This window comes from Mesoplodon densirostris, chromosome 8 (genome assembly GCF_025265405.1).
Source record: "Mesoplodon densirostris isolate mMesDen1 chromosome 8, mMesDen1 primary haplotype, whole genome shotgun sequence".
Lineage (NCBI taxonomy): Eukaryota > Metazoa > Chordata > Mammalia > Artiodactyla > Ziphiidae > Mesoplodon > Mesoplodon densirostris.
In genome coordinates, this window is record NC_082668.1 from 93,951,842 (window position 1) to 93,973,687 (window position 21,846).

The 21,846-nt window shown below is 35.9% G+C and overlaps 1 protein-coding gene across 2 annotated transcripts in view; it reads right to left on the minus strand.

The window, feature by feature from the left end:
• Window positions 1-2,551: 2,551 nt before the first annotated feature.
• LNPK (lunapark, ER junction formation factor) overlaps window positions 2,552-21,846 on the minus strand; it is an 84,598-nt gene continuing 65,303 nt past the window's right edge. The window contains exons 10-14 of one of the 2 annotated variants that reach the window (XM_060107046.1): window positions 14,861-14,966; window positions 13,520-13,590; window positions 12,441-12,611; window positions 10,166-10,248; window positions 4,245-4,338 (exon numbers count right to left, since the gene is read on the minus strand). In XM_060107046.1, coding sequence (XP_059963029.1) covers window positions 4,330-4,338; window positions 10,166-10,248; window positions 12,441-12,611; window positions 13,520-13,590; window positions 14,861-14,966 — 440 coding nt within the window. In that variant the 3' untranslated portion in view covers window positions 4,245-4,329. Of the gene's footprint in view, window positions 4,339-10,165; window positions 10,249-12,440; window positions 12,612-13,519; window positions 13,591-14,860; window positions 14,967-21,846 lie in introns of both variants that reach the window. The other variant, XM_060107045.1, reaches the window with a different exon arrangement.

Below are 21,846 nucleotides of genomic sequence, written 5' to 3' on the forward strand. Positions count from 1 at the left end.
AGGCAGAGAAAGAGTACCAGGAGACTGGGGGATTAGAGAAAGAAACACTGCATATGCAAACCACAGAAAACGGTATAGCTACATTAAAAGCGTGGGGGAACAAGGGGAGAGGAACAGTGGCAGTAGCTGTGGTGAGAAATGCCAGAGTTAACTAGGAGCAAAGTTACACAGGCTTTGTGGGCCATATGGGTAAGTCTGGACTCCATTCCAAGAACAATTAGAAATAATTATAGGGTTTAAGCAATGGTATGACATGATTTGTTTTCCAATTGTGAAAACTCTTTCAGGCTACAGTGCACAGAATAGATAGCTGTGGGCAAGACTGGAGACGAGAAAACCAGTTAAGTGACAGTTTTGAGATGAAGGAGGCTTGAATTAGAAGGCAGTACAACAGTAATAAGAAGTAAGACTTCTGAAGTCATTTGCCTGCATTCAAACCCCAGATTTTCCACTTACCAAGCTGCTTACTCCCTATACCTGTTTTCTCATCTATAATCCAGAGGAAAAAATCCTCACAGGATTCTTGCCAAAGAACCAATAAAATAATACTCATACAACAGTTGGCAGGTTGACTAGCACATAGTTAGAATGCAAATGTTTACTATCATTAAGTAATGTTAATGGGATGGAGAAATGAGAATATAACTGAAAGATGTTTAGGATACAGGAATTGACAGTTAAGGTACAGGAAAAAGGGTAAAGGAATGAGTGAACAGATTCTAGTTTCTGGCTTGAGTAGTGGCATATTTGATGAGATGAGAAACACAGAAAGTCTGAAGTGTTCATTTTTTAATAAATTGATTGAGAAAGACATTCCAACAGGCACGTGAATATATCGCTCTAAAGTGAAGGAAACAGATCAAGGGTGAAGATCTGAGAATGGGAGAGACAGATGGTAATTAAATCCACTGGGGCTGACCAGAACCTCTAGAGAGAGAATACATAGAGTGAAGAAATGCTGACAAGGTATAAAGTATGAAACACCAACATTTAAAGGATGGGCAGGGGAAGAGAAACCTGCAAAGGACACTGAGAGAAAGGGGCCAGAGGAATAAGAACAATAGTGTGAGAAGTCAAAAGCCAAAAGAAAAAAAGTGTTTCAAACTAAAGGAAGTACTCAACAGCGTCAATACTGCCAAGCAGTGGAATAAGTTAAGGACTGAGAGTTTTCACTGGATTTAGCAACAAAGTTATTTATTCACATAATAAATGTGTCAAACATTGTGCTAGGCCCTGGAGAAACAGAGGTAAATAAGACAAGAGCCCTGCACACACAGACTCTAAGTCTTGAAGAGACACAGTAAACTAGTAAACAGATAAAATACTTACACATTATGATAATAAAGTAACATGACAGAGTAAAAGGCAGAGGCCAGCTTTAGATGCGGAGCTTGGGAGGGCATCTCTCTGAAGAAAGAACATTTAAGCTGAGACCTAAGATGGGAAAGGGTTTAGCTTGGTCAGAGAACTGAAAGAAGCCCTGAGACTGCAGCATAATGGTGGAAGAGCCAAGGAGAGAGAAGCCAGGTCATGACTGTAGATTATGCTGAGGGTATAGTGGGAAAAATTTAGATGATGACCTGTTGAGCATTAGTAAGTAGGGAAGTTAAGATCACTCTAACTAACGGCACTTATTAGTTTGCTTTTCCTCATTTATACTGGTCTTAATAATCAGAAATAGGAAATTTTACCACTATTTCAACCATTAGCTGTTTATTACAATGTCAGGATAAACTTTTCTATTTTAAAGGGTACTATATGATTACAGTATGTTACCCATTGCATTAATTTACCTTTTAACCTTCTTCCATAGATACTTCTCATAATATCTGCTTAATTCTATCATTAAATTATATTTCTCTGAGGTACTCCTCATTCTCCAGTAATGTACATCAGAATTTGAATGTTTTATAACAAGAAGACTCAGCAAGGTGTTACTAAAGTGTTATGGGCCAATAACGCACAAAAAATCAGATGGGCTTCATCAAAAAAAAAAAAAAAAAGAGAGAGTGTCTATATTCTGTAGTATTATATTCCACAGTTTCAGGTCCCTATTTCCTTAACCTATGCATTTATATACATGTATATGATAAAGAAGAGGTGATGCAGAAAACTTTGGCTTGATTTTGAACAGCTGAATTATATGTGCATATTGTTTTTTCATTTCCTTATCTGCAAGAGGAAGAACTTATAGACCTTCCATATTTCACAAGGATATCAATAGTATAAAATGCTACCATTTACTTAATATCTATTAATTATCAGGCAGTGAGCTAGGCACACTACATAAATTATTTTTAATTGTCCGCATACCTGAAAAAGTAGGTATTATTCTTCCAATTTTATAGATGAAAAAACAGTCTCAGAGAAATCAGCTGACTTGCCCAAGACTGAAGAGCTGGAATTTAAGCCCAGTCCTGTAATCTTGAAAACTCTGGTCACTATACCATGATGCCTCAGACTATTAACAGATTTAGGTTCCTTAAAAATACCTATCAGATATAAGATATTAAATCATAAAGATGAATTTTTAAATGATAACAAATGGTATTTTATTAAATTTTTAACAAACTGTGTACAACTTAGAAATACTTGCCATATACACCATTCCTATATATTCCTCCCTTTGGCATAACTTGATTTGAATTTTTTTTAATAATAGAGAAGAGAGATAAAAGGAAGAAACAGGGGCTTCCCTGGTGGCACAGTGGTTGAGAGTCCACCTGCCGATGCAGGGGACACGGGTTCATGCCCCAGTCCGGGAGGATCCCACATGCCGCGGAGCAGCTGGGCCTGTGAGCCATGGCTGCTGGGCCTGCATGGCCGGAGCCTGTGCTCCGCAACGGGAGAGGCCACAGCAGTGAGAGGCCTGCGCACTGCAAAAAAAAAAAAAAAAAAAAAAAAAAAAAAGGAAGAAAGAAAAGATAACAACACTGTACTTAAAGTACAAGTATTACTATTCTGGGTCAAAAAAATTTCCCAGTTAATCCTTAATACACATATTAAATCCAATGAACTACTATAATTAACTGCCTATTCTCACAAAACTATGTCTCTCAAAATTAAAAACTACAAATGGCCTAAGGATTTCATGAATCAGAAAAATCTAACCTCTGATTAGAACCTCTAAATGTCACTATTTCTCTGAATTTGAAAGGCAACAAGTCTGAATAAAAAGATCATAATTTGCTCTTAGCAGAATCTATTGATTTATTGAATCGTGAGCTTTTCCTCCTAAGACTTTTCAGGTAGCCATGTCAGCCACCAAGATACTGTCTGAAGAAGTCTAGGTATTTAACAAAAAGAAATTGCTGCCAGGTCATCTTTATTTTCCTTAAGAAAATACACAATAGAGCACAACATTCACTTATAATATCATCATTATTTTACAAATATAAATAATGCTCAAAATTCAAGTACAGTCAAGTGCAGAGATAGTTCCTATATGTTAATATGTAAACATAAACTAATTATATATATCAGGTACCTCTGGCCCAGGTGCAAAAAAAGAGACGTCAAAAGTAACACTGCACTTGACTGTTCGACTGCATTCTTACTGAGAATTCATACCAATGCCTATATTGTTACTGTAATAACTTTCATACCTCTTAATATAAATGCCTAAATAGACATTTTACCCCCTGGAAAATATCTCAAGAGTTAAAATTCTATCCATTTTAATGATGTAGTATTAAAAATCCTAATCGAGTTTCATTCCTTAAGACAAACGCTATTAGAACTTATTCCTAACCAAAGTTCTTCCTATGTCAAAATGGATAGTATTTACAGGTCACAAATAAAAAACAAAACTGCTATCATTATTTGTTTACATTTAGAATGGAAAAAAATACCTAAAAGCTGTCTAAACAGTGTGGGGTTTATACATTAAAAAGGATTTTACTTTACTGATATCACTTGTTTTTAATTTTAATAGCCAGTAGACCTAACTTTGACATATTGAAATAGCTAGGCAATCTGAAATTCAGATGACATCAAGCATGTCTTTAGAGGGGGAAAAAAAGAAGAAAGCACCACCTAAGAAAGCAATAACTGACATCAACAAGACTACAAATATCCAGTTGAAGGCACGTGGAAGCATTTACTACATTGTCGAAGATTCCCCACTTAGTTCAGGATTAGGAATAGCATCAGCTCTGGGAACTGTTGATTTGGCTTTATTCATTGAGGTTTCCTCATTCTCGGTCTCTTCTTGCTTCTCCTCTGGTTTCTCTGTGCCAGATGCTTGTTCAATCACTGGGTCTGTCTCCTCTGTATCCGGTATTTTGTCATCTGTCTGCTCTGTACTGTTATCTAGAACATCTTGTTCTTCTAAAGATTCTGAAAAGATAAAGAGTCAAGACTTTAGGTATACCCAAATGTTAAAACTACTAAATAAGATAAGCACATGCAAACATGGACTAAGAAACAGTAGAATGGTCTAACATTAACCTTAAAATCTTAAAAAACATGTACTTAACTCCCTACAGCATACCATATATGAATTGGTATGAATGAAGGAAAAAAAAATTGGGGGTAAAAAACCCATAAACATACTTTTACCTAAAGACCCATAGTTCATGAAATATATGAACTTTCATAATATTTAAGAACTTCAAGATGGATTTGAAAGTTGAATGTCCAAATATATCAAAGTCCCAACAGAATTATGTGCTATAAGACAACAGCCCAGCAAAAACAGCAAATATATTAACTACCAGATTATGTTCCCTGAAGGAACTGGTCTCCCTTGCGTCCAGGCAACGCTGTGACCAATGTGTAAATGTGTACCTTTGTGTGTGTGTATGTGGTGTGATTTCCCACACTGATTTACATCTCTATTATCCATGACTGGGGAGGTCTGGATCCGCCTTTTCCAAAGGCATGACAAATCTTTCCTCATCCCTCTGCAAGACAAGTCCTCAGGATTTAAACCTCTGGGTCAGAATATGCTACATACCTTGAATGCTAGGGAGAGAAAGGGAAGGGTCTTTTGCCCCTGTCTCCACAGCAGAGGCCAAGTAATGGTCTTGGTTCCTACCTGAAAACTTACTCCCTTCAAACTCTCTTTTGAGTTTCATTAAATTCAAATCTCTTAATAATAATTTAATAATAACAATAATAACTACTTTAATTCTTTAAAGTTTATAGAAAGGGATAGGAAAGGGAATGACAGGAGCAGAAAGCTTTGAGCCACCCAATTTCCAAATCAAAGATAAAAACCTAACTTTGAGGTGTTTGTTTGTTTTGTTTTTGTAATAAACAGCAACTAATATTATTGTTACAAGAAATATGGTTAAACTACATTGGCTAAGCAAATAAGCCGATTTTCATACCATCACAGAAGATCCCTTGCAATAAACTATAAATGTTAATGATTCAAAAAATCTGGAGGAAAGGTCAGTCTACACTAGTAAAAAGTTCTAGTTTTGTTCCTTATATAGTACAGGCCAGAATTTTGCTAAATAAAATTAATTAATAGTTCTGCAAAGAAATTATGTGCTATATGCACACATATTGACATGGAGGTCTTACAAATTCATGTTTTTATCATATCAGTTTTAATAAATACAAATTATCTATATATCACACACTCTATGCCAAGAGTCGAAAAATATTTTAAAAATTATATTTAAAAAAGATATCTTAGACCCGTTTACAGAATTAATTACGATCTCTTTCTCTTTTTTTATATATAGAACAAAAGGCCAAAATTGCATAGTTAGGGACATCCAAGTTAATGAGGTTTTACTGTATGAAAATTTCACATGCTCACAAAAAGTAGTGAGGAATGTTCACATGTTACAAAAATGCTAGTTTTATCTTAAAAGGAACTTAAAATGGCACTGCTGCACCACTTGGAATCTTACAAAAATCCAAAGCAGAAAAGCAGTAGGTCATTTGAGTTGTGTTACTTGAATGTTCCAGTGCTCAAAGAAAAAGCAGAAAGTGAAATGAAACTCTATGGACATGTACAGATCATTTCTGCTATAAGGGCAAGCAAGCTCTTCAGTGGAAAATTTCAGGAGTCACTAACCATTTGTAATTCTACCTTCACATATTTATCCAGAGTAGAATTTTAAGAGTCATGGCTTTCCACAACTCTCTGGCCATAGGGCAAAACTTACTTGCCAAGAACTTTACAAGTGGTTATAATTTAGTAAGCCCTCCAATAAAGTCACATGAAATGAAAAAAAAAAAGCTCAAAATTCAGGACTCAACTCATCAATAAACATGCTTAGGTGAACACAGGCCCACATAGTTTGTGATATTCTGTTTGACAGATTGCCTCAGTACTAAACTTAAAACAGGAGAGGTATCAAAGTTCATGATTTATTGTATTAAAGCTCTGTGATGTAACTATTTTCAGAAACAGATACATCCCCAGTCAAATCCAATTTAATTTAAAAATTCTGGGATCTTAAAGAAGTAGTTAATACAAAGAGAAGAACTATAATACTTAACTTTTTTTTTTTTGCATTACGCGGGCCTCTCACTGCTGTGACCTCTCCCGTTGCGGAGCACAGGCTCCAGATGCGTAGGCTCTGCGGCCATGGCTCACGGGCCTAGCTGCTCTGCGGTATGTGGGATCCTCCCGGACCGGGGAACGAACTCATGTCCCCTGCATTGGCAGGCTGACTCTCAACCACTGCGTCACCAGGGAAGCCCTAATACTTAACTTTTTAATGTCTATAGAGATGAATTCTAAGAAATACCACGTGCTATCATAATTAGAAAATAGCATTATATACAAAACTTGCTCATCAATACTGCACTGTATTTCAGAAAATATACAGAAGACTAAAAACTGGTGAAATGATGAGTAGGGCTGGAGAACAATCAAAAAGCCTAGTAATGACTACTTTTCTTCCCCCAGGTTAATTTTTAGAAAAGTAATTTTAATAGCAGTTAACACTACAAAAATTTGGTATGTGTCATAGTGTCTATAATGCAGATATCAGCTAGTCTAAACGACATAGATATTCAGTGTCTGGATGCCAATGCCACTTTGTGAGAGGTCATCCCAATAAGCTTGAAGTAAACTAGGTGTGCAAGATTAACAGAGAATTAATTACATATCAGTTTAATAACTAAACCACAGAGCTTTATAACAAGTTTATTAAATATATTTCAAAAGTACTTACTTTATTTCTGTGGGGGGGTATCATTTGCCTATTCTAATAAAAACAGTGAATTTTTTCTGTGAAGTTTAAAATAGCTTGGTAGTATAAAATACATTACAGTATATGTCAATATTTGGGCATAAAATACCAAAAGAGAAACCACCTTTCATGTTCACACTAATAAAACAGGCCTACTCTCCCTGTGCAGCACCAGTTTAAGACTAAGATTGATGCAAGTTACATGAATGACCTAATTCAATCTGTAAGAAAATTTTAAAATTTGATATCTGTAATGCCAAGAAAACAATAGATCACAATGTGATAAAACAAAAATTACCCAAGGGATTTGCTCCTTACCTGACTCCTACCCCTGCCCAATTCCCACCCCAATATCCTTGAGAGAGAAGCTTTTTCCACAAAATTGTAACAACTGGCTTCCACTTGTCTGGGCAAAGCTTCAGTTCAGCGAGACAAGAGCTCAAACTCGTAAAACTGAGTCTAACTGTACAGTGAATACCACTGCCTCACCTGTAAACCACACACATGCAAAAACATCTAAGAAGATCACCTTACCTTTAGGTTTTTATTCTAGCTCTTAAAAGGATAACTTTCTAAGAAGATTAAAGAATAGTCTAGCAAAACAATTTCATATATCTCCAAAAGAAACACATAACTTCCACAGCAAAATACATGATTCTGTTTAGATTATACCTTCCAAAACCCCTCATATTTTAGTGATTTAGATTCTTACTTCTTATTCCTTTTTACAATAACTTAAAAAATTTTTTTTGCCTTGCTAACACATCAGTACCTGCTATATGCATAGACTATAAAACTTACCCAAAGGAAATTTGTTAAATTAAGATGGACAATTTGTCTTTGAACTCACAGATTTTAAACAAACAGTTTTTGCAAGATTTTTCTGCCTTAAGAAAAATGGCCAACTTATATTTAAGGATCAAAGACATGAATTTCATCCCAAAACTCAACTCAATGGTTCAACAAACAAATTCAAATAAATGATAACCACTTATGAGAAAACAGCTTATCTTAAACACACAGAATGTTGTGTAATTATTTACCACTGGTGAACAAATCCATTAGATGAGACTTTAGAATGTCATTATTAAGTAATAATGTAAAACTATTAGGTGAAGGTGTTTTAGAAAAGGGAATCAAAAGGCTAAAAGATCTATATGTCTAAAACAAACATGCAAAACCATACTACAGGCAAGTTTACATCTTGAGTAAGCTATACATAGCTAAATATAAATAAAGGTATAAGTTTTTTTGATCTGATAAATACACAGAATTCAATAAAATTTATATTATCAAATAGTTCAATTCCCTAGAGCATCATAATAAGCAATACTAAAAATAGAATTTTCCCTAGTTCAACATAGGCTAATGGTAACAGTATATTGCTTAAAAGAAAGGAAGAGCAGAAATCAGATCAAGATAAATTTCACCTTATATAAATTTTTTTTTTTCTTTTTTTTTTCTTTTTGCGGTATGTGGGCCTCTCACTGTTGTGGCCTCTCCCGTTGCGGAGCACAGGCTCCGGATGCGCAGGCCCAGCGGCCATGGCTCACGGGCCCAGCCGCTCCGCGGCATATGGGATCCTCCCAGACCGGGGCACGAACCCGTATCCCCTGCATTGGCAGGCGGACTCTTAACCACTTGCGCCACCAGGGAGGCCCCTTATATAAATTTTAATCACTATTTTTGATAGTACTGATTAGATGCCACGAGTTTTATTATTAGCAAGTTATTGCCAGTTGAATAAAAACTATATTCTACTAAAATAATTACATATGATCTAGCCAAATATAACTGAACAATGAAAACGATATTAACATTTTTCAAACATGCTAACTCCAAATCACTTTACTAAAATACTAACAGTGTAGAACCCTTGTACTCTAATTATTACCATACCTAACAAAAAGAATGCTATGTATCAGTTATTTTGGAAAATACATTTTTAAAAAAAGCAAAACTGATAAACCCACTTTAACATAGCTTAACAGAGACTCAAATATTACCGTACTATTCATTTCACAGTAAAAGAAACCGAGGAACCAAAAACCAGTTCATTAGTTTGCCATACCATATCTAGTATGCTTTTAGATAAAATGACAATCCTAATATCTTGCTTTCTCTGATAGTCTATTACCAAAGCATCTGTATACACAGTTCTAGAAAAAATACTAGGAATTCAAATGAGCAATTAATGGGAGGAATTTCTTCTAGGTCTCCTTCTTTGATGAAAACTTTCCAAGGTTTCATATGTTGTTCTAAAGAGTGGTCCAAAAATGTCAAAAGCCTTGTGCCTCATCCTAAATGCAAAATCTTCCAGTAGCAGGATCAAGACAAAACTTAATTTCAAAGTCTTGCATCATAAATTGAAAAAAAAAAAGGTTTCTTCTATTAACTCTAGATTTATATAAATGGTTGTGGAATATTTTTTGAAAAAAAATTCAGATGGAAGAAAGTTACCTTTTGGTTCCATCTGTAAATTCAGTAATGCAATTTCAAGGAGCTATTTCAATACTTTAAAAAAATATAAATATTAAAACAGGAAAGTTTTTCTTTCAGACCTCAAGTTTCTATGTCAAAAGTGTAGAAATCAGCAATCTAAGCCGTTAATCACATTGGCTGTCAGCAGAGAGAGTAGCTGATTGAGATGATATGCTCCTTACTTCATAGTTCAATTTAATCATAAAGGTATGCTACCAGCATTCAAATGAATGCAGCTTCATCCGTTCATCAGAAATACTTCCTGTCGTTTACTAATAGAATCCAGCTTGGAATTGGTAACTGTATATCAACAGTGTTGAGACAGGAGTCTTCAAAAAAATTTTCAGTCTTCTGGAAAGCCAAAGAAGTAAAAAGGTGCTCATAATAGCCATTTTGATGAATCCAAACAGAAGAATGAAGAAGTTACTACTCTACAGACTATCTTAACCAAATGGAATCGCTTCCGTTTCTAGCACTGTGGAACTATCAGACCCTGCCTCAGTGTCTTCACCTATTAACGTTACCTTATTAGGGTTGACTTTGAGCCAGTTAGACTTCATTCCAGAGATTTCTGACAGAAAATGAGACATCTGGGGTATTGCTCCTCCTAGATTAGATGAGAAGGAAAGGTATAGCTGGGTGTTGTTTTGCTAACTGTGCATCTTGACCTTAGCAGAAGATATAAAGTATGGGACTCATTATCAAGATATCTATTTTGTTGGCTGTTTTTTCTTTTCTTTTGTCCCAACTATTGGCTTTCAAATATTCACTTTAGCTTTCATAAGCAAGGTTACTCATGGAAAGTACCCCAATTTTTCCTCTAGGCATCTTCAGTACGGAATTCTTTAATTTTCAGTTCCAAGAGGCTTGCAATGGCAAAGCAGATGATTTGCATGTGACAGCATGCAGCTCAGAGCATGACTTAAGCAAAAGAAAAAATCTGATATTGTGTTTGGAGTCGATGTTGCAGACTTGGAGAAGACGAATGCACTGCTTCAGTGTTGAAAGTACAGAGGCCTCTTGTCATGGCTATCTGTATTCAAATTCATTTTGATATTTGTTAGTAAGCCAAAAGCCAAGCCCAAGTCAACACAAATATTTTAGGTTCATTCTTCGAAGTTAAAAAAAAAAAAAAAGATACTCAAAGTTTCATACTAAACTTGAGATACGTGAAAATTTACTGCCTCATATATTATTCTCAGTTTAAGCACTTTTTCTACTACTCAGTGATTTTATAAAGAAATCAAATATATGTAACTGATAATTTCAAGAAGTTAAAAAGATGCATATTGACTACTACTTAAACTATGTGAACTAAACTTCCCATATGGATTTTTTTTCTGTACCAGGTAAAGCACCAAAATATCAGGGCCTTTGTCATCATTTTAGCAATCTTCATAATTCAGAGCTGCTTAACAAGCAGCTCCTCACCCAATATTAATAACAAGAAATAGCTGGCAATTAATAGTCAGATCTTCCATCTCATCTTTTCCATTTTTTCATGAAACTTCCTCAAGAATTCCTAAAACAGAATTAAAAGTTCTAAAACTCAATGAATCCTGATAACTTCAGTTTCTCTAAAATAAGGTTGTTTTACAACAAAGGCATTCATCAGCAGTGTTAAATCTTGTGGACCTCAATAAATTGTTTGTTTCAAAGGAACACCAGTCCTATCAACATAGTCTTCCAAAAAATGTAAGGCTGACTTTCCAACTCCAAAGTTTCCGGCTTTCAAGTAACTTCTATTCATTAAAATGGTAGGCACAAACCTATTTTTTTTTTTTTTTTTTTGCTGTACGCGGGCCTCTCACTGCTGTGGCCTCTCCCGTTGCGGAGCACAGGCTCCGGACACACAGGCTCCGCGGCCATGGCTCGCGGGCCCAGCCGCTCCACGGCATGTGGGATCTTCCGGGATCGGGGCACGAACCCGTGTCCCCTGCATCGGCAGGCGGACTCTCAACCACTGCACCACCAGGGAAGCCCACAAACCTATTTTTATCAATGTTAATTACAAAGCTTATAAGAAATTTACCCTTATGAGTAGTAGTTTCATAATTCTCATACTGCTTCATTTAAATAAATTGAAAAATAATTTCATGAAAACATTACTAGTTAAATCTCCCAACAGTTATTAAAAGAGGTAACTCCAGGGGCTTCCTTGGTGGCGCAGTGGTTGGGGGTCCGCCTGCCGATGCAGGGGACACGGGTTCGTTCCCCGGTCCGGGAGGATCCCACGTGCTGTGGAGCATCTGCGCCCGTGAGCCATGGCCGCTGGGCCTGCACGTCCGGAGCCTGTGCTCCGCGGCGGGAGAGGCCACGGCGGTGAGAGGCCCGCGTACCGCAAAAAAAAAAAAAAGAGGTAACTCCATAAATAATATTTACCTAACTATTTCTAGATGCTGCTTAACACAGTATAACCTGTATTTTAAACCTGAAACACATCAGGGGCTTCCCTGGTGGTGCACTGGTTGAGAGTCCGCCTGCCGATGCAGGGGACACGGGTTCATGCCCCGGTCCGGGAAGATCCCACATGCCGCGGAGCGGCTAGGCCCGTGAGCCATGGCCGCTAGGCCTGCGCATCTGGAGCCTGTGTTCCACAACGGGAGAGGCCACAACAGTGAGAGGCCCGCATACCGCCAAAAAAAAAAAAAAAACAAAAAAAACTGAAACACATCATACCAGTTGCACAGGAGGCCACAGTATCAGAACAACAGCTGATATACGCATGCTGCAAAATCTGATCCATTCTTGTCTAAAACATTATTAAGAGACAAAACTTTAAAATTAACATATTCATACCTTCACTGATCTGGTTCTCTGATGAAATCACACTTCCTGAGGGCAAGGAACCAACTGTGCTTGAGCCTTCCAAAGTCTGCCCCTTCTCAAAACTAAACTCTGGAAGTCTTGGAGCCTGGGGTCTGGTTTTTCTTGCAGGATTCAAGAAAAAACAGTAGGCACAACGAAAAGCTGCAGAGAATTAAAAAAAACAAAACAAAAATCATAAAACCAAAGAAATTTTAAGGACTAATCAAGTAACTCTCAAGATTACTTTTACAAGCAGTCAAAGAAACCTTCAAAAGTTACTTAGCCCTTGTGAAATTACTCGTGATTTTAATAATATTATGGCAGGTGTTCAAACCAAAGTTTATTTTAAAGCATACTCTCTAATTATTATTAAAATTATAATATCAATTTAAAGCAGAAAAGATAAGCTACATAGCAGGTTAACTAATAGCAAAACAATATTAATAATGATCTAAATGTGTTACAGAAATTACATTTCTAGTCACCGGAATCATTAGGTATCTTAAAATCCAGAATTTTGCTCACTTGACCCAAAAAATGTAGTATGTCATATTTGAGAAGCATAATTAATTTAGCTCAATATTTTTAAGTACTAGTAGCTGCACATAAAAATATTATGAGGAGCTTTAAAAAAATGCTGATTCCTGGACCCCACCCCAGATCAATTAAAGCAGATTATTTGTAGGTGGGACCTGGGCATCACAATTTTTAAAAGCTCTTCATGCGATTCTGATGCACAGTGAAGTTTAAGAACAACTGGCCTAGAAACTTCCCTGGCGGTCCAGTAGTTAAGACTCCATGCTTCCAATGCAGGGGAAGTGGGTTCGATCCCTGGTCGGGGAACTAAGATCTCACATGCCGTACCGCATGGCAAAAAAAAAAAAAAAAAGAACAACTGTATACTGTACGAAGAAATAAACCTGAGTTGTCTTTCCTACTTTGCTCTGTGTTCTACAATATGCCTGAACAACATATAAAGAGTAGTACCTAAAATAAAATGGCATTACATGGGAATTGGCATAGAATGAAATATTTAAAACATTTAAATCTAACTGCCAAATAATTCTTACCAATGTATTCAAATTCTTCTTTCAAAGCCATGCCATTGTGAGAAAAACACTGCTGACATATAAGGGCATACCTACACCAAAAGGAAAAATGAATAGACCAGTTACAAATGCAGATAAAACCCATGGGAGAGGCTACTTCAGCCATCACAGCTAAAGTACACAGTACATAGCATTTAATATAGCTAAACATGTCATAGTAGATTAGATATTACTTATAAAACAATAAACAATACTCTTTAAACATGCTAACAGTCAAAATTTCAACTATTTTAAAATATAATTTGTACATCAAATTAAAAATAAACTAAGAAACACTCAAATGAAAATATTCTTACTAAGTAAGCAGAAACATATCTGATAACAGAACACTTAAATTTTAATGTTTTCTAACATAGATTCCTGGGGATGACAGACCCCAAATCTGTGGTCAGATAACACTGGAAAAGATGAAACCTCTTAGAGATTCACAGTATTATTAAAACCTCTGAGATGTCTTGTAGTAAAGAAATGAATTTAATTTTGTTTAGTCCAGTCCAAAGGTTAATTTCTGTACATCATGATTCCTGTATCTATCCCAGTTACACTTAAACATCTTCTGCAGTTTCTACTTATGTAATCTTTCTGTTCTCTGCATATGTACTTAACAAATACTTGGCCCTATCAAACAACATACTCTGTTTTGAATAACATATAATTTTTTACATTAACATTAAATTCTAGTCCCTTTATTAAAACGATAATATTAACCAATAACCTTGTCAAATATCTACTCTAAGAATATCCTAAGAATTACTCAAAAGTCTATACTATAATAATTGTTCTGCTCACATCATACCTATAATCCTAGAGTTATTATAAGGATCAATTAAGATAATAACTGGAAAAGCATTTTGGAACTGTAAGTGCCAAATACATGAAATTGTCCTCACTGTTATTAAAATTATCACCGTCAAGTCCAGTACTCACATTTATAAAACTCCATTTCTTACAACCTACCAACTTTTCACTATTTACATGCTCTTCAAGTTCAGAAGAATCAATGAAATGATTCAGTTTCTCTAAAAATTACCTTATAGTATGGTTATAACATAGCAGAGTTACAATAGTTTTTCTGTTATATATAATATATTTTTAAATGTTTTATCTAGATACTTTAAGCTACTACTAAAAAATAATTGAATATGTACTCTTTTGCAGGGCTATAAAATACTCCATTACATTCTAAAATCAGGAAACAAGAACCACAAAGTTGTAGAACATCTAGTACATGTGCACACACACATACCCTAACCAATAATCTTTTCTTCATTTTCATTTATCTACCACCCTAGTAAACATTACCTATTCTGTGGACCATCACCAACTAAATATTCAACAATTCTATCCAGAGCACCTCGTTCTCGGGGCAGAATAGGTCTTGATAAAGGTGGACCAGGAGGATGAAGACCTAGTAAATAAATAAATATATATATAACTTATATGTATAAAATACATTTAAACTTTAATTCAGTTGCCAAAAACTATCTATGCTTGTCAGAACTTTTAAATGATTTTAACAAAACAAAAATAATATTGTTATTAACCTCTGTATTCAAATTTTCATTGAAAATACTGTACTACAAAAAATATATTTATACATGTGCTATATTAGAACCAGGAACATAATCTATTAAGGAATAAAGCTATGTTGAGTTCTGTACAAATTAATTTTTAAAATGCTCAGACTCTTAAAAGTTTATGTAATAATAAACTAGGGGACTTCCACTTTGTACCACAATAGAATAACCAGGGTCAGATTTAATCTTCCCACCTAAAACAACTAAAATACTGTGTAAAATATGTGATGCAATGGTTTTAAAGACACTGGATATCAGGCAATGTAGGATAAAGATCCCTGAAAGACAAAAAGCAAATAAGATGAGCCTACTGCCAACTGCCAACAGCCACTGCCCCCAACCTGTTGCCTGGAGAGAGTTTCCAGGTAGCAACTCAGGCAGGGTAAATCCAGGTGAAGTTCATCAGTCTCCTTGAGTTGAGGAGATAAAGCTGGAACTCTGGGGAGGCCAAGACAGGTTGAGTTCACTGGAAAGAGTACCAGAGAGGAGAGAATGCACAGAGCAAGAACACCAAAGATCTGCCCAGGATGCATATAAGGAAGACTACCTGAGGACAGAGAAATAACTGCCCCAAAATACTAAAGCTACCAGTGCTCACATGGGATCAAAAATATCACATGTTCCCACCAGCCAGGGTGGAAAACTTCATAACTCACAGGTCATTGGGTAAGTATTCAGAGGAGCTTTGTATAGGAATATGAAAACATCCTGTACCCAATAAGGTTAAATCTACAATGTCTGACATCAGATAAAAAATTATTAGACATGCAAATTAGCAGGAAAATACAACCCATATGAGAAAAATCAATCAAAAGTGACCCAGAAATGACAAAGATGACAGCATTAATAGACAAATATACTAAAACACTTATTATGACTATATTCCATAAGCTTGAGAATCCAGAGGAAAGATTTAATATGTTAAGTAGACATGAACAAAATTTAAAAGATCCAAATTGAATCTCTACAGATGAAAGCTATAATATCTTGATTAAAAAATCCACAGATGAAATGAATAGCAGTTTGGACATTCCAAAAAAAATATTAGTAAACTTGAAGGCAGAGCAACAGAAACCATACAAAATGAAACACAAAGTCTAAAAAGATTTTTAAATGAACAAATCATCAGTGAGTTGTGGAACAACCTCAAGCACCTAGTATACATATAACTGAAGTTCAGAAGAGGAGAGAGAGGGAAAGAAAAATATATCTGAAGAAATAATGCACAAAAATTTTCCAAATTGGATGAAAACTGTAAACAAACACACAGACCCAAGAATATCAACAAACCCTAAGCACAAGAAATATAAATAATATTGTGCCAAGGCACAGCATACTCAAACTGCTTAAAATCAGTGATAGAGGGAAAATCTTAAAAGCAGTCAGAAAGGGCTTCCCTGGTGGCGCAGTGGTTGAGGGTCCGCCTGCCGATGCAGGGGACACGGGTTCGTGCCCCGGTCCGGGAAGATCCCACATGCCGCGGAGCGGCTGGGCCCGCAAGCCATGGTTGCTGAGCCTGTGCGTCCGGAGCCTGTGCTCCGCAATGGGAGAGGCCACAACAGTGAGAGGCCCGTGTACCGCAAAAAAAAAAAAAAAAAAAAGCAGTCAGAAAAAGATACATTATATACAGAGAAACAGAAATAAGAATGACAGATTTCTCATCAGAATATAAGCAAGCCAGAAGACAGTGAAACAGTATCTTTAAAGTTCTGAAAGAAAAACTAACAAATTAGAACTCTGTATTAATGAAAACATCTTTTAAAAATGAAGGCAAAATGAAGACTTTTTTTGGACATACAAAACTGAAAGAATTCATCACTAGCAGAACTGTACTACAAGAAATCCTTCAGGCAGAAGAAAAATGACATCAGACAGAAAGCTGGATCTACACAAAAGAAAGAGGAGTACCTGAAATGGTTACCATGTGGGTAAATATATAAAATTTATTATTTAAATCACTTTAAAAAATAATCAGTGGCTTAAAGAAAAAGTAATACATGATTTCCCTTCCTGTCCAAAATTTCCCATGAAAGCTTCTGTAAGCCAAAATGGCATAAAGTGAAGAAGCAATTACCTTAGGATACATCTTGCTAATGGATGCACAAAATAAATTGAGATAAAACACAGATGTTCACAGACAAAGTTCAAAGCTATGGCGGCTTGATGCTGAGATGCTGAGTGTAGTTCCCAGGGAAGGAGCTTGGCGGTGCCACTCTTGCTGCTCAGGATGTGCGCTGCCTCTATAACAGCTCACTGCAAAACAAACGCTAAACGCTATTTTTGCTTTCCACCTTTTTTTGTAAAAGTGAAAACCCTCTTCCGATTTCTTTCAGTTAGTGGAAACAGGTACTAATGTAGGTCTTTCATAAAAGCAAAGTGGTGTAAAGTGAACTTTCAAAATGTGGGGATATCTGTAATTTCTCCTGGGGTTTATAATACATATATAAGCAAAATGGACGACAACAATAGCACAAAGGCCAGAAGGAGAGCAACATAAGTACACACTGTAGGTTGATGCGTAAACTATGTGAGAAGTGGTATCATATTACTTGAGATGAACTGTGACAACTTAAAGATACATACTGCAAACTCTAAAATACCTGCTAGAATAACAAAAACAAAAAAGCACTATAGCTGATAAGGCAACAAAAAAAATTAAATGGAATCATAAAGGACACTCAACCCACAAGAAGGCAGAAAACAGGAGAAAGGTAGCAGAACAGATGGGACAAATAGAAAAAAAAATAGCACAATAAAAGATTTAAACTCAAACCTAAACATACTAATCATTACATTAAATGTATGTGGCCTGAACATCCTCACTATAAGGCAAAGATCGTCAGAATGGATAAAAAAGCAAGACCCAATAGATGCTGCTTAGAAAAACCCCATTTTAAATATAAAGACACAAACAGGTTAAAAGTAAATAACAGGAAAAATATATAAATACACTAACACTAATCAAAAGAAACTTGGAGCACTTGTATTAATAGCAATCAGAGTAGGTTCTGGAGCAAAGAATATAATCAGGGATAAAAAGGGTAATTTCATAATGACAAGGAGTCAATTCATCAAGAAGACATAATAATCCTAAACATATATGTGCATCATAACAGAGTTTCAAAAACTAACAGAACTACAAAAAGAAACAAAGACACAATTATAGTCAGAGATTTCAACAGCATTCTCTCAATAATTCACAGAACAAACAGACAGAAAATCATTAATGACATACAATACTATCTACTACCAACTTGACCTAATTGATATTTATAGCCATTCTACCCAACAGGAACAGAATATATATTCCTTTCAAGTGAACATAAAACATACACTAAGACAAATGATAGTATGAGGTATAAATCAAGTCTCAATACATTTAAGAAGATTCAATAATACAAAGTATGTTTTCTGATAACAATAGAATTAAATTAGAAATCAGCAACAAAAGACATTATGAAAATACCCAAATTTTTAGAGAATAAATAATAGACATATAAAAAAATCCAGGCTTTAAAGAAAAATCAAAAAAGAAATTAGAAAGCATTTTTAACTGAATGAAAACAAAACAAAAAAACATGTCAAATTTATGACATGCACCTAAAGCAATACTTAGAGGAAAATTTATAACACGAAACACTATACCACTAAACACCTACAAAACAGGATAGGCCTAAAATCCATGAATTCAGCTTCCACCTTAAGAACCACAAAGGAAACAGCTAATGAAACATGAAGTAAACAGAATAAAGGAAATAATAAAGATCAGAAAGGGAATTAATAAAAGAGAAAATACAAAAATAATAGAGAAAAGCTAGTTCTTTCAGAAGACCAACTGAATTGATAAACCTCTAGCCAGACTAATCAGGGGGAAAAAAAACGGAAGATACAAAATACTAACGTTAAGAATGAGACGGACTTCCCTGGTGGTGCAGTGGTTAAGAATCTGTCTGCAAATGCAGGGGTCACAGGTTCGAGCCCTGAACCAGGAAGATCCCACATGCCAAGAAGCAACTAAGCTCGTGACCCAAAACTACTGAGCCTGCGGTCTAGAGCACATGAGCCACAACTACTGAGCCCGTGTGCCACAACTACCGAAGCCCAGGCACCTAAAAGCCTGTGCTCCACAACAAGAAAGCCACTGCAGTGAGGAGCCTGCACACTGCAACGAAGAGCAGCCCCCACTTGCTGCAACTAGAGAAAGCTCGCATGTAGCAATGAAGACCCAATGCAGCCAAAAATAAATAAATGAATAAATAAATAAATAAATTTACAAAAAACAGAATGAGAGAAATGACATAAATAGAGATAGTAAAGATATTAAAAGAATAAGAAGGGGGGCCTCCCTGGTGGCACAGTGGTTGAGAGTCCGCCTGCCGATGCAGGGGACGCGGGTTCGTGCCCCGGTCTGGGAGGATCCCACATGACGTGGAGCGGCTGGGCCCATGAGCCATGGCCACTGAGCCTGTGCGTCTGGAGCCTGTGCTCCGCAACGGGAGAGGCCACAACAGTGAGAGGCCCGCGTACCGCAAAAAAAAAAAAAAAAAAAAAAAAAAGAATAAGAAGGGTATGTTATGAATAACTTTATGCCAATAAACTCTATAAGTTAGATGAAATAAATTTCTCAAAAGACTACCAAACTACCACAACTCACTCAACAAGAATAACATAACTATTCATTTTGTTAAAATTTTGTTAAGAATTTTTGCATCCATGTTCATGAGGGATATTAGTCTGTAGTTTTCCCTTTAAAAAACTGAATTTTTAGTTGAAAAAAAAAACCTTCCACAAAGAAAACACCAGGCTCAGGTACTTTAACCTGTAAAATTTTAATTTATTATTAAGAAATAATACCAGACCACAGGACAGACAGCAGAAGCAAGAAGAACTACAATCCTGCAGCCTGTGGAACAAAAACCACATTCACAGAAAGACAAAATGAAAAGTCAGAGGACTATGTACCAGAGGAAGGAACAAAATAAAACCCCAGAAAAACAATTAAATGAAGTGGAGATAGGCAACCATCCAGAAAAAGATTTCAGAATAATGATAGCACAGATGATCCAGGACCTCGGAAAAAGAATGGAGGCAAAGACTCAGAAGATGAAAGAAATGTTTAACAAAGACCTAGAAGAACTAAAGAACAAACAAACAGAGAGGAACAATACAATAACTGAAATGAAAAATACAATGGAAGGAATCAATAGCAGAATAACTGAGGCAGAAGAACATAAATGACCTGGAAGACAGAATGGTGGATTTCACTGCCACGGAACAAAATAAAGAAAAAAAAATGAAAAGAAATGAAGACAGCCTAAGGGATCCCTGGGACAACATTAAACACACCAACATTCACATTATAGGGGTCTCAGAAGAAGAAGAGAGAGAGAAAGGACGTGAGAAAATATCTGAAGAGATTACAGCTGGAAACTTCGCTAACATGAGAAAAGAAATAGCCACCCATGTCCAGGAAGTGCAGAGAGTCCCATACAGGAAAAACCCAAGGAGAAACATGCCAATACACATAGTAATCAAACTGACAAAAACTAAAGACAAAGAAAAATTATTAAAAGCAACAAGGCAAAAATGACAAATAACATACAAGGGAATTCCCATAAGGTTAACAGCTGATTTCTCAGTGGAAACCCTACAAGCCAGAAGGCAGCAGCATGATGTATTTAAAGTGATTAAAGGGAAGAACCTACAACAAAGATTATTCTATCTGGCAAGGATCTCATTCAGATTCAACAGAGAAATCAAAAACTTTACAGACAAGCAAAAGCTAAGAGAATTCAGCACCACCAAACCAGAGCTAAAACAAATGCCAGAGGAACTGCCCTAAGTGGGAAACACAAGAGAAGAAAAGGACCTACAAAAACAAACCCAAAACAATTAAGAAAATGGTAAAAGGAACATACATATCAATAATTACCTTAAATGCGAATGGATTAAATGCTCCAACCAAAAGACACAGGCTCGCTGAAGGGACACAAAAACAAGACCCGTATATATGCTGTCTACAAGAGACCCACTTCAGACCTAGGGACACACACAGACTGAAAGTGAGGGGATGGAAAAAGATATTCCATGCAAATGGAAATCAAAAGAAAGCTGGAGTAGCGATACTCATATCAGATAAAATAGACTTTAAATAAAGAATGTTACAAGAGACAAGGAAGGACACTATGAAATGATCAAGGGATCAATCCAAGAAGAAGATATAACAATTATAAGTATGTATGCACCCAACATAGGAGCACCTCAATACATAAGGCAAATGCTAACAGCTCTAAAAGAGGGAATTGACGGTAACACAATAATAGTGGGGGACTTTAACACCTCACTTACACCAAAGGAAAGATCATCCAGACAGAAAATTACTAAGGAAACACAAGCTTTAAATGACACAATAGACCAGATAGATTTAATTGATATTTATAGGACATTCCATCCAAAAACAGCAGATTTCACTTTCTTCTCAAATGCACATGGAACATTCTCCAGGATAGATCACATCTTGGGTCACAAATCAAGCCTTGGTAAATCTAAGAAAACTGAAATCATATTAAGCATCTTTTCTGACCACAACGCTAAGAGATCAGAAATCAATTAAAGGGGAAAAAAACGTAAAAAACACAAACACATGGAGGCTAAACAATACGTTACTAAATAACCAAGAGATCACTGAAGAAATCAAAGAGAAAATCAAAA